This window comes from Coturnix japonica, chromosome 4 (genome assembly GCF_001577835.2).
Source record: "Coturnix japonica isolate 7356 chromosome 4, Coturnix japonica 2.1, whole genome shotgun sequence".
Lineage (NCBI taxonomy): Eukaryota > Metazoa > Chordata > Aves > Galliformes > Phasianidae > Coturnix > Coturnix japonica.
The window spans coordinates 35,318,226-35,332,149 of record NC_029519.1 but is presented as its reverse complement, the minus strand read 5'-3'; the positions used below and the strand labels follow the sequence as shown (position 1 = coordinate 35,332,149).

Genomic DNA, 13,924 nt, shown 5'->3' with positions numbered 1-13,924 from the left:
GCTGTGAAGTTATTTTTTTAATAGCCCAGGGAGAGAGGAAATCAGGAACTGCGCCACTGATGAATGTGAAACGTCTTTCAAAAAAGGCTGCAATGGTCGCTCTTGAAAGCAGTGCTGTTTTGATGGATTGCCACAGCACTGAAGAATAGGCATCAGAAAGTGGAACATTCCAGGTTACAGTAACTTGTATTCTGGTACACCAGAGGAGTAGAGCTGCACAATACTGAGGGAAGATTTACATTATGTTAATAAATAAATTGCATGTCAGCTATTCAGAAACCTTAAAGCTTTTTGTTATGTAATGTAAGAAATATAAATCTAGAAAGTTATCTCACACTCAAGGCTCCTTTTTTATTTAATACTAAAAACCAAGACAATAAGAGAAGAACTAGCATTTTTCCATAGTTGAAAATTGTGTCTATAATGACACTTGCTTTGTGACTTAATTATTAATTCATTTAGAATACTGTGGCATGGTCAATTAGAAAACCATGAAGAGAATTATTAGCTTATAAGTACAAAGTAGCAGCTTGAATAGTTTTAATATTTTAAAGATGAGAGGCTGCACAGTTGCTTTCCACAACTCAGATGTATATTCTTTATATAGTAGTAGCTGCTGTTCTTGCTGGAAACAATAGTAATCTTTTCTATCATCATTATGGATCATAAAACTTTGTTATATAGTCAATGCAATTGATTAAGAGTGATAAAGCTATTGTGTTTCTTCAGCACTGAACTTTCGTGCTTTTGGCTGAAAGTCATCGTGTATATAATATTGTGTCAGATGGTTCTCTAGATTTATATAAATGGCACTTGCTCTCAGTTTTCTTTTATCTGTAACCAGATTGTCATCTGTTGGGACCTCTTGGTATCAGGACAAGTCACACTGTCGTGTTTTGTCTCTCATATGCTGGAGCAAAAAGGCACTCTGGCAGTAATTGGTGTGCAACGTCTAGCTATTAGAAAAGCTGGTAGTTGGAGTCTGGACAACTGTAGCATAAAATCTTACTTTCTCACAAATTAACCAAGATGAGTCAAAATTGCAGTAGATGAAATACTTAATCTTTTGCATGACCACGTATTTGATCTGTATAGCATCAGTGTGTTTTAATGTAAAATTACTTTTTAAATGGCGTCTTCATTCAGTTTTGTCTAAAAATGTCCAAGTAATGAATATTCCTTTGCACTTTAAGACAGTCATATTACCTGAAGATACAGTTAAAGTCCTTGAAGTGTTGGAGCGTACTGTTTTTATTAGTGATTACTGGGTGAACTTAATGAAGCACGCATAGTTTGGAATAATGAAGATAGATACTGAAGTCTGGTTTGTAATTGCATCTCCTCCAGTTAGTATGGCCATTGTAAGTTAGTAAGTATTGACCATCTATTCTGAACTATTACCTGTGCAAGTTCATAGTTCCTTTATGTTAAAAAACAAACAAAAAACAAAACACTAAAAATATTACCAACAAAAATAAAAATAATAAAGAAAAAAAGATCAATTGAGTGAACTTCTATATTCTGAAATTATCAGATAATTTTGCATTGTGTGTTCTGTGTTGTGCAGCCAGCACAGCCTACTGCAGTGGTAGAATGTTGCCTTGGGTTTTTGCAGACAGTATAAAGTTATGTGGCGTGAACTTTTATGTTGCTTCAATAAGTAGAAGCTACTGACTTTGACAAAATAAAGAATTGGATGAATTTAGAGTTTGTCAGCTATGCCAAATTCACTGTCATGCTGCAGTTGTTACTCAGAAGGGTCTGATAAATTATGCTGACAGTCAAATCCTGATGTGGTGAAACTCCAGCTACGTGCCTTATTGGCTTGTTGAGCAAGTACTATCTCAGAAGTGTGAAACCAGTTCTGTTGTCATATCCATGGAGTCCTTTGCCTTTCTCGATGAAGTAACGGAAATAAGTCAGTTAGAACAGCAGAGAGTTATCTGTTGCAGAGGGAGCAAAAGAACTGTAGGGAGACCACCATCCCATTCCTTAGGCCACCAAACAGCTCCCAGTAGCAGCTGCTTTCAGAACAAGGCTACCAGGAATCAGTGACCTGGAGATGACAATCTTAACACCTTACCCATCTGAAATGATTCCGTTGTTTTCCCTCTGTGTACAGCTCCTCTAAGGGACTGCTGATATAAATTATATGTATTTATATAACAGCTGCAAAGTATGTTGAAATGCTTCATTTCATTTCGCCCTACCATTTGTTTATGTTAACACTACTGACTGTATTTCAATTTGAGTGATTTTGCATTGTTTTTCAGTAAAATCACTTGGATTTACACTTGTTCTTGCAGCAATTTGGCGGGTGCTCTTTTTTATTCTGGCTGTTTTTTAAAGCTGTTGTTTTTTCATTGAGATGCAGTTGAGAAGGAAATGGTACCTATGGAAAAAGAAAGAAGAGCTTCCCCTTAAGCCTCTAGTATAAGCAATGGAATAGTTAGATTTAATACTAACTATTCTTAGCTTATATCATTGCTAAATGCCGTAATGCGCTGTAAATTAATAACCAAGATGCAAAAGAAGCATGATGTTATTAGTTTTGTTAATTGCAGAAAACAGACTGGAAGGGAGAAGCGTGTTTCCTAGAAATCTGTCAGGACAATGGAAAGATTATACAAACTAAATGATGCACGTGTAGTTGATGCTGAATGGTCATTACTGAGGTAGCACCTGCTAATGCTGAAGTTGCAGAGTAGTATCAGCTGGTGAGCTGACTTAGGTGTATTTGCTATGATAGGAGTAAGCAGAAGCAACAGATAAGATTCTCTTGCCATAGAATGGGAATGTCCTTCTACCCAGCCTTTTACCCACCCTACAACAAACTGGTGCAGAAAGCTGGGAGATGTTACACAGGTCAGAGCTTCCACAGTTTTATGCAGCTGTTTCAGGTGCAGCTAAGGCTGGAAGTGACTGAAAGTTATCATCTGGATAGATATGTGGAACGTATATTGGGGAATTGTTATGCTTTATATAGTTCCCAATGGACAATGACTCTATTGCAGAACCTACCCTTTATAAGCTGTGCAGCTGAGCCCAACTACAGAATGGTTCTGGTGGCTAAACACAGGAAATAATCTTTCTTGATTAGGACCAAACTATGGTACAGTAATATTGTAGGGAGGTTTCTGCTACTGCTGTGCATGCTGTCTGTATGGATAAGCAGGTCTTGGGTATCCTGACTCTGTGACTGGACATCTACAGTGGGAATAGTAGTTGCACAAATGTCTAAGTTACTCATCTACTTTTCTTGTAGGTGGCCACTGTCATGCTGCCTTTTCTTTTAATCACAGAGAACAGTGCTTTTGCCTCTTAAAATTTGTGTGTATACCTGTTGCAACAGTGAGCACCTTGATATTCTGCGTATTCTTTAGCAGTGTTTCTCACTGTTAGAGGAGCTGAATAGTCTCCCTCAGCTTAGGAGAAATAGATCCACTCCTTGGTGACTAAGGCAAAGTGTCACTACTATGATACCAGACAGATCTCTTTCAATAAAGCTTTTATTAAAGACAAGACTCTTAATTCAACTCAGGATTTGCACAAGGAAACTTATTTCTAGTGTATTTAGGTATTAGTGTCTGTTTTAGCATTCTTCTGTATATGAGGCAGGTGAATTTAGGTCACCATAGCTGGAAAGTTTGTTGTTAATTGCTTTGTGCTTCTCAGAACTACATTCTTCTGAGGCATCTGAGACAGAGAAGACTACATGGCCTATTGGCCTGGGTAGGTGGTTTGCACTTCTGACAAAGCTGCATTCTTGTGAAATAACGGTAATTAAAAGTATGCGTTTAAATAGAAAAAGTTGTTCTGTGCTTACACCTTCCAAATGTTGCATCACTTCTATCTTTCATGGAAATTATGCATTGTGCTGAGCTCAGGCAAATCTGCTCTGTTTTATTCTAGCATGGCTAACTTGAAGATCGAACTGTCTAAGTTAGACAGCGAGGCCTGGCCTGGGGCACTGGATGTGGAAAAGGAAAAATTGATGTTAATCAATGAAAAAGAAGAGCTTTTAAAAGAACTCCAGTTTATCACACCACGCAAACGTACTCAAGATGAGCTAGAGCAGCTGGAAGCAGAAAGAAAGAGGCTTGAAGAAGAGCTTCACTCTGTAAAAAGCGCACCCAGTCAAGCACTTGCTGAAAGGTAAGGGGTTGTTTTTGCTGATACTAAATGCCACTTTCTGCAGTCTAACCTTTGTACTCATTACATGCTGTGAACTGTGCCTTGATGGGCTGTTTTCCTTCAGTAACTGTTCTATGTAGATCTTAATTAAATTTGTTATTAGCCCACTGGGCAGAAACACAAAGAATTCTTCTGTACTCAGAGAGAATACGAACACCCCATACGTGCTCTGCAATATCAGTTGCTCTGCGTTTGTTACCAGCATGAAAATGCCTATGACAGATGTTAAATAACTGAGGAATGTCAGCATACCAGCAGGAGGGCAATACATCATTCACTGATTTCTGATAATAGCTGTAAACTATTTGAGCTCAGGTTACAAAGATTATCTTGATGGTTGCAACATATGAAGCCTTTTATTGTGGGTTTTATTAGTTACAAAAATGCAACCAAAGCTAAAAAAAAATATGTGGGGGAATAAAAATTAAACTTTCCTTACTTTTCACTTCCTAATTGATCACCAAAGCAACTTCCAGCATAGACGAGTATTAGCCAGGTTCAGAGTTTGAGAAAATCAAAGGTGACTATCACAAGTGGACTTTCCATTGACTCTAAGTGGAAATAAACCTATGGGAACATGGAGCTCGCATAAAAAAACAGTAAGCACAAAGTGTTGCTGTATGTATCAATGTCACTTGCCTTACTGATGTAATACAGTCAGCACTGTAAGAGTCTGCTAGGAAATACTCGCTATTGCATCATTGTTGCTGGATGGTGAAATTCCTGTTGGTGGCATTAGAAGTTGGGTCCTAAATTTTAGATGAGCAGTAGGGAAGTTTTTTGTTGTCAACACAAGAAACGTGTGTGAATAAGGCGTGATTTTTACATGTATTTACATAGAGTTGAATATTCTTAAAATACACTATGTGGAGAATTCAGGAGTGTTTTTGAGGAAGGATTGTGTCCCACAGGAACTACACTTCTACAGGAGAAATGTGTTGATAGTGTCTAAATTACTGTGGATCCATTACTGTGCTTTCTGACTTCCATCAATAAATAAGCAAGAAGGGGTTCATAATAAACTCACATAAATTAATGTGAGCCTTAGGTTTTGATACTGATGCTGTTGTAAGTATGTTGGTGCCAAAGACAATTCTGTCGTAACATTTTTCCCATATGTTTCCGATGCCAAACTTGGGTACCTGACATGCCAAGAGCAAATAAAATTTCCTCCCATTCAAGAAAGCATATGGTTAATTGTATCAGATCAAACATTAGCATTTAATTTCTTTCTAGGTTCTGTTGCTGGTGGAGGAGATACACCATCTTCAAACCACAGCGCTATCATTGCATTACTATTTTATTTCACGAATATCTTATGTTTCCATTGTTTTACTGGTACTGATAATGAATTGAAAGTGTAAGAAGTTATCGATTGTCGAGAGCTGGATATGACAAGTTGTTTTTCCTTTTTTAAGGCTTTGTGTTTGATTGTTCATTTTTTAAAGGGAGAAAATAAACAGGAGGCTTGCTCTGACTTCAAAACATGGTTGGTGTAGCTCTGGGTTATGCTGGATGCTGAAACTGCCACTGGTAGATGTATTTGGAGTCAGTTTGGAGATGGAAGGCATAAATCATAACTTATCAGCTTCAAAAAAGCAAAAGACAGGATACAGTCTCACTGCTTGAAGGAGCCTTCCAGCAGCTGTTCAGAAATATCTGGGTTGTGGGGCTGCTGAGAACTGCTTGCTGCTTTCTTATCTCTGCATTCATGTTAGGGAAATGCTTGAGTCCTTAGCCAAGTATTCTCAGTAATCACAGGCATTAACATAGAGGGATGGTTTAACTATGTGGTTGTGCTTTTACCTGTAAAACTGACCCCTACTCTTATGTCTCAAATGAACACATCCACATAAATCTCCACCTAAAGAAGGTGAAGTGTGTGCAGTTTATATTTCTTTATTAATTATTACTATTTTTTAAGATTTTATGCCTCTGAGTGTTACAATTTCTGACCAAAACTGGGGAAAGGTGTCTCACTGACAGGTCACACCTGCACTGAGTCTCACATTTCTTTGGACAGGAGGGTTGCAACTGGAGTTTGCCCTGTTGATGGTTTGGCATAATAAAGATTGTGCCTGTGCTGTAAGTTCAGAAGGTTTAAAAGAATTTGGCCTAATATAGAAGAGAAAAAATAATTTGTTGTGGAATGTGAATTACTGTGATTTTGTGTAATGAAAGAGTTAATGACGAGCACTGTTGTTTGAGGAAAGCGGGATGGATTACGCTTTAAAAGAAAGCAGGAGGGTTTATATAGTGAGGAAAAAAAATGATGGGAAAGAATGTCTGATACCTCAGATGAGCATAGTTCTTGGTTTGGGAACATGAGCAAAGAGTGAAGTGCTGTGTATGCTTTTAACAAGGTTAGCAGGTACTGGCAGATGAGCACATCATTGCAGTGTAAGAGCACACAAAGCGAACCCAGTGGAGTGGAAGTTCACACCCTGGCTGACCTCGGGGTAACTTATTCACCTTTGCATAACCCAGACTCACTCGCTGAATAAGCATGAGTGTAAGCAAGTGCTTTTCATGCTTTGTTGAACTGAGGCCTTAATGCCTTTTTACTGCTGTCTTACACTGGGAGAGCGAATTCTGGGAACTCTGGAGTATTTCTTTCAGTTTGCATAAGAAAGCAATGGGTGATTTTTGGTTTTGTTCTTTGAGGTGTTCTCTGCAGTTGAATTTTAATTGGCACATCCTTGGGATGCCAGAAGGGTGAGCCAGAAGGTTTCTGGGGATAAACCTCACATTTTAAAAGAAGCCAGCCCTCAAATTAGTTGCTTGAGAGCTTGTTACGTGTATCAGTTGGCTGAACAGGGGCTGGAGGAGAATATACTGATCCTCAGCTACAGGAGGATTTAACTGACTCCGTTGAGGAAAAGGCAGTGTATATGGTGTTGCAAATGGAGTGATAAAAGGGTTAGAAAAGGAAAAGCCCACTGTAAAGATTACTGAATCCTTTCTCTTACAGTCAGCCAAAAGGAACTGGAGAACTCTGCCATTTGTGGCCCTAGAGCAAGGCTGGATAGTGGTACTGGAGGCAATGATCCTGCTCTGTAATAAAGGCAAACCTTGATAATGGGCTGTATTGCTCAGAGGTGATGAAAAAGCTATTGGTAAATGTTTCTACATTTCCTGAAAATAGTCTCTCATTTTGGAACCTTACACTGGGATCCTGCTTTGATTTATTGTACTTTGTCTCTTTAGGAAGACTCTGAAATCAAAAGTGGTGCTTTAATTGTAAACTTCCTGCAATGCTACCCCAAGTTCTTGCATGATCAGAATTAATGCCATCATTCTTTTGTTGTGCTGGTTTGTCCACTCAGCGGGTTTATTGAAGCACTCAGTGTTCTGCAGTTCGAGTCACTCTGCTGAAGTGGGTAGGACTTAATGATGGGATTGAGAGCTGGCAGTCTCTTGGATTTCAGTAATCAGCAGCCAGATGAAAACAGGCGGTCTTCAGTCTGTTTGTGTCTTATCTGTGAAGTATTTTAACCTTCTATTTTAGCCTCAGTCATACTTTACTTGCATTTATTTCTGTTTCCAGATTGAAATTGGAGGAAAGAAGAAAAGAACTGGTACAGAAACTTGAAGAAACTACAAAATTGACGACTTACTTACATTCACAGCTGAGGAGGTGAGGCTGCACTGTGTCATGTGGAATCTATTTTCAGAACCATCTAGTGGACTTGGTTGTCTAAACTTCATTTTCAGGTTTTCTCTTAGCTGGAGGCTGAACAAAATCTGTTTAATATTTAAAAACAAAGCACAGCTATTGTAGCTTCAACCATGTTGCCATCTTGTGAACCTGGCACGCCTCTCTGTTTTCTAAAAGTATTCAAGACTGGATTGAATGGATCTTTTATAGCTTCTATAACTGAAGGAGGGATACATTATCTTGCTTCAGTGTAAATAAATCAGGAATTCTTTAATGGTCAGATCACAAAATGGTGTCACTGAGGAGACAAAATTGTTTCTCAGACATCTGTGTAAAAGGAGAACTGTAGCCTGCATAATGACTGGAGAGGCTCAGTGAATAAATGTGCGTGTGGATGTATGTAAATTCTTGTGTGAAGAGTTGGTTCTTTTCAACTCTGACTTGTGCTTCCTGTAGGCAGAGAAGTATCCTCAGCAGGATATTTTCCTGACAGACATTGTTTCAAAATCTGATTCTGGCTACATGCAATTCATAGTTGTAATAAACCAGTAATCAGTTACAGTGACTGTGAGCTCAAAATCATTGCTCTGATGGGAATTCTAATATTTAATGACATTTCCAACTTGTCCTAGGGAAGAATTTCTCCCACTTCTGGACTGTACCTTAGGCTATCAAACTGTGCATCTATTAGATATATTTAAAAAATCATGACTTTGGTCAAACACCAGCTATGTTAATGTAGAAATCAAAATGGAGTTTTAGGAGGAATAATATTTTTAAGTATTTTATGAAGATCCTCTTTCAATAAGCCATGACGTCCTAATCATGGCTCAGATATTTCGATTGTCTCAGCCAGAATAAGTTGCATCTTGATTGGCGATTAGTTGGTTCTGTGTTTATTACTATTTCTCAAAGTATGTTTTGTAATCTTGCTTGTTTGGACTGAGGTGTCCCTTTGTCCTCTTAAAGGCATCTGTATAACCTAGTGGCAACATTTTTAAAGTTTCTAGCTCTGCTGCTGCTTTAAAAGGGGCTGCCTTGAATTATTTTTCTTGACATGTTTTTTCCCAGTAGAATCCTCCTGAGCCAAGGCAGTGACATTCAGCTTCTCTGGCAGGGCTCCTTACCTTTGCTTTTCGTGTTAATAAACATGAAAAGATTGCATGCTCATGGCCTGTACTGTGCTTATAGAAATGGATGCAAAGTAGCTCTGCCGTGAGTTCTCTGCTTCTGAGAGCTGCCATCTCTCCCAGGTGCTTGAGCGGAGGAAGGCTGCATAGATTGTTCTGGAGGTGACAGCAGTCTTCTGCTGTCATAACCTCTCTCCTTTGTGGTGACACTGACACCATGAGCACCCACACCAGGGTGAAGCAGAGCAGCTGAGAGAGCTGCTATCACTGCCAGACCAGTTCGTTTAGGCTGCAACCTTCTCTGGAAAAAGGGGCTTTGGGAAGAGTCCGTGAGCTGTTTATGTTGTGCTGAGAGTGAACAGGCTGAGCACACTGCTTCTAAAACAAGTATGGTTGTGTAAAAGGGAAGAAAAACAAACAAAAAAGCCCCGAGCAGCATTCTGTTGTAAGAAATCATTACAGTACAGCTCGCAGTCAATCTTATCTCTCCTTGTATTGTTTAGTTCAGTAACATCAGTGTATGTCTTTGTTCTTTCTTTGCAGCCTCTCAGCCAGCACGCTCTCTGTGTCATCCGGGAGCAGTCTGGGATCTCTGGCATCCAGCCGGGGATCTCTGAACACATCAAGCAGAGGATCGCTCAACTCGCTCAGCTCCACGGATCTCTATTATAGCCAAGGCGATCAAATAACAGATTTGGACTATCAGTATAAGCTTGACTTCATATTGCAAGAAAAAAGTGGTTACATTCCTTCGGGGCCTATCACTACTATTCATGAAAATGAAGTGGTCAGCTCCCATGGGAGACTGGGTTACAGTGACTCTCCTTCAGCCACGGACCAGCCCAAACTGACTGAGCCTCCCAAATCTGTGACATCGCTGTCTTCCAGGTCTTCGCTGTCCTCCTTGTCTCCCCCAGGCTCCCCTTTGGTTTTAGAAGCTGCATTTTCCGTCTCTGCTCAAAATTCCCCTCTGCATCACCTCACTACAGACTTTGAAGACTGTGATTTTGCAGGCATTAGTCTCTGTGAGAACCAAATATTGTTGGACTCTGAAGCCAGAGCAGGGTCTCAGATTCCTACAGACGACAAGGATCTTAATGAAAGCATTAGGCAGCCTCTGTCTTCTCTGCATGAAGGAAGTTCAGGTAATTTGTGAAAAAATCTAATGTGAAAATGCATACATAACACAAAGATTTTCAACAAATTAATGGCTTTTGAGTAGAGAAAGCTCTTGTAGCTGAAGTGTAGCTTGATGGGCTCAGATTTGCTATTGTGGGCAGTCAGTATTTCTGAGGGACACTACATAACTTGTAGCTTTGGGTGCAGAGAGCTGAGCGTGCCCTGTTCCACCTACATCTGTTCAATAGCTGTTGCAACTTTCTATCCTTAAAAGTGACAGAAAAAGAATAAGCTGGATCTTGCAGACAAGAAGGATGCATGGTGTCCTTAGGTATTGTCAGGACTTTTGAGGACCGAGCAAAGATACCTTGTGCTATTTTTTAGTAACTTGAATTCAGATACTTTGCTTCTTATAGAAGAATAAGTTACAAGCACGGCTTCTCAGTGGAGGAGATTTCTGGGCTCAACGGTTAGAATTTACATGTGTGTATATAGTTATTTGAACCTGCAGTCACCAAAAGATCTGCAGTTCATTTGTATATAAGCAGAGAAGGAGACAAATTCCCACATGCTGTGTGAGTTATGGTGTTGCTCTGCCCATTTTTAACGTGGATTTCATAGCTTTTAGCTTTCTACCCATCTGTGAGTTAGAAAAGAGCACCTAAGCTAGTCTGGGTAACTTCCAAAAGGATGAGTCATCCCATCCTAGAATTTGCTTCTCTTTATGGAAGATGGGATGAATGACACTATGGGTTATTGAAGTGTTGTTGGTAATTAGGTAACATTAACTTTGAGAGGCCATTAAGGCTGCCAAAATGAGCAATTTTGAAAAGCCAGAAATTAATTAAGGTTCCTGTACCACTAGTTTCCAGAGTAAAATGGGCCTCGTGGTGAGGCTTTCAGTATGTTAAAAGTGAGGAACGGAGCTGGGGTTGGTTCAGTGTTGTTACTTTAATTTCTCTCTTGGAACTGCTGCAGTGCTAAGTGGAAAAGTTTTCAGCAAACACAGCCTGAGGCATAAAACCTGCATGGCATATTTCAGCTTAACATATAGGTAGTACAAGGCTATGAATTCAGATACTACAGAATCTTAATCTGGGGGCAGACAAACATAGCTTATGACAGTGCAGCTAGTAATTTCATATCATAATCTGCCTTGGCTATTTAGACGTAGCGCTCACCAACCTGTCTGTCTGTCTCTGACTTTTCTCTACAGGTGAACCATACATACATTTCCTCCTCTGTACATGTCCCTGCTGTCAGAAACCAAGTTGGAATATCATGTAGTTCTTCCACAGTCAGTCTCTGTCGTTGTCAAAGTCAATTCAGGCTGCTGTGGTAATTCCTAAGGGTAATCAATAAATCATGTCATCACCTTCACCCCTCACATGGTGGGGGGGAAGGGAAAGAGCACTTCATCATCAAGGAAAAAGCATTCCTACTGCCATAAGTAAAAGCGCAAATGCAGCAATCAATCATCTAATCTGAAGCCTTAAATTTTAAACATCTTAACAAGATGTAAAGTCATGATTCAGGTGGGGACCATAATGCATACCAACATCCTCACCCCTTGGCAGATAACAGTACTGCACGCGCCCTCAACTAACTGAGTTGCAGAACGTGGCTTTCAGTGAATGCTGCTGCTTTGTTGCCTGAAACTAGTGTATGAATACGGATTGAAGATTAAAGATGAGTAGTAGTTGATAGTAAAGACTCGGTAGAATAAAAATGTTTTGATGATAGAAAACCAAAGGGTATTTTTCATTTCTAGTAGTTATATCACTGGAGAGAGTGCTTCTGTCTGACTTGTGAATGTTTAATATAAAGTAGGCAATCACTTTGCATGTAGCTGAAGTGTTTCTACAGTGTAGAATGTGAACACAGCAATACAGGTTCACAGATGAGGATAATGGGAGTTAATAATGAGGATAATGAAGGATAATAACTAGCTCAGCTGATACAGGTGATGATAGAAGCATGTATTTTGGAATGGAATAACAGTTGTACATTTTCAAGTTCATCAGTTTGAATATATCTCTAGCCAAAATATGTGGAACCTGTAATACAGTCTCAGAACATTTAATGATGTGGAACAAAACTACTCTGTGATACTCAGTTAAGGGTCACTGCTTTCAACTTGACAACTTTCTAAGCTATGCACTTCTCTTTTTCTGACTATTAATCTCTTGGACTGATTTTCATTCTTCTTTCTTTTCATAGGTGTTGACTTGCCAAGAAGAGCAGCCAGTCATCTGCTTGCAGAGAAGACAGCTTGTGTATCTGCTGCCGTGTCTGATGAGTCTGTAGCTGGAGATAGTGGTGTATACGAAGCTTCAGTGAAACAGTAGGTTTGAGAATTGGTATTTCCACCAAAAAAGCAAATGTTCCTATAAGCAATTACATACCATTGGCACAAGGAATTTAGAAATGCTGTATAGGTTCTGCCATGCAGCTGTACTGACACTGCTCGGAGTGACCTCTGATACTGATACTGCTTCTTTAATATAAACCCTACGATGGCACAGCTTTTCATTTGAATAATTGTTTTGTTAAAGAAAGTGAACATTGGAAAGATGAGAAGATCCCCACTTGAAATGTTGGTATAAGAATAATACAGATTTAAGGGTTTTAGGGTTTAATATTCATCATTTACTGTGGTGAACAGGATGCAGGAAGAAATGTATTTGCTATTGTTGCTTTTTGATTTCCATGGAATTCCCCATACTTGTTTATACAGTATTTTTACTCTTCTGGGCTGGGTAAGAGAAGACTGGTGAACTGTGAGAGAAACGAAAAGCTTTTTCATCTCCTTTTTGGCACATTCTTGGCAATACACATTTTCTGTCCTTTTGAATATTCTGAGGGATGTTTTCGCAGGATGCTTACAAAGATGCTGATGCATGTCTTCTGTTGGCAGGACTGATTGCTTTTGTTTTAGGACAGATAAAGGTGCATTACAGTACCATGAATGGGCTTTACTGGTCTCTGATAAAAGTACTTCTACTTGTGAAGTCTTTCACAAATTAAAATGTTATAATAATAGAAGAGACCAAATACTAAAGCACAGATACAAAAGAGCATACTCATTAAGTAGAGAAGCCACTTAAACAGGCCCTGGCCATCCTGCATTAGGTGTTCCTACTTGGACCAGTGACTCCAGAGGTGCCTTCCAACCTCACCCCATCTGTGATTCTCCAAAAACTCAGCCTTCACTTAACTAAGTGACTGTGATTGAGTAGTTCAGTTCACTAACCATTGTTGTCTTTTCACTTCATTTCAATTCAGAGCTATTGTGTTCACAACTTACAGTTTTCTCTGATTGTAAGCAGAAGTGGATAGAAATAAACAAACACTGGAATAAAAGGCATGGGTTTTCTGTGGAGTTATCATCTCCAGTGACTGGTGGAAAACGGAACCATTTTTTCTCTTTTCCCTATTGCTATTCAGAAAGAGAGGAATGGAGACAATTGCATCCATTAAGCCTATGTACAAAAGCAAGCTGTAGCTATTTGCACAAGCTAAGATTTACAGACACCAGATTTTCTGTGATAGCTCCAGGTGTGGATACTTCTAATTCTCATTGAGTTGGAAGTAGTGAAGTGGTAACGAGTAGCTCTGTGTGATCTGCTTAAGTTTAGTAGAAGTGTCTTTATGAGCACTCTGTATGGAATAACAATTTGTCAGTGTGCTCCTGAAGCTACAGTACAGTAATTTCCCACTGCATAAACCAGCCTTTGTGCTGAGTAATTTAAGGCAGGGAGGGAGAATAAACACACCCTATCATATTAGCCAGCAGCTGGAAATGAACAGTAGAAAGAAACCT

General features: G+C 39.4%; 1 protein-coding gene across 2 annotated transcripts in view; it reads left to right on the top strand.

Moving 5' to 3' along the window:
• WWC2 (WW and C2 domain containing 2) overlaps positions 1-13,924 on the top strand; it is an 84,508-nt gene that overhangs the window by 48,818 nt on the left and 21,766 nt on the right. For both annotated transcript variants that reach the window (XR_001554899.2, XM_015861415.2), the window contains exons 9-12: positions 3,913-4,155; positions 7,742-7,831; positions 9,526-10,127; positions 12,322-12,445. Coding sequence is in view for 1 of the 2 variants with exons in the window: in XM_015861415.2 (XP_015716901.1) it covers positions 3,913-4,155; positions 7,742-7,831; positions 9,526-10,127; positions 12,322-12,445 (1,059 nt within the window). In the remaining variant the exon portion in view is untranslated. The remainder of the gene's footprint in view (positions 1-3,912; positions 4,156-7,741; positions 7,832-9,525; positions 10,128-12,321; positions 12,446-13,924) is intronic.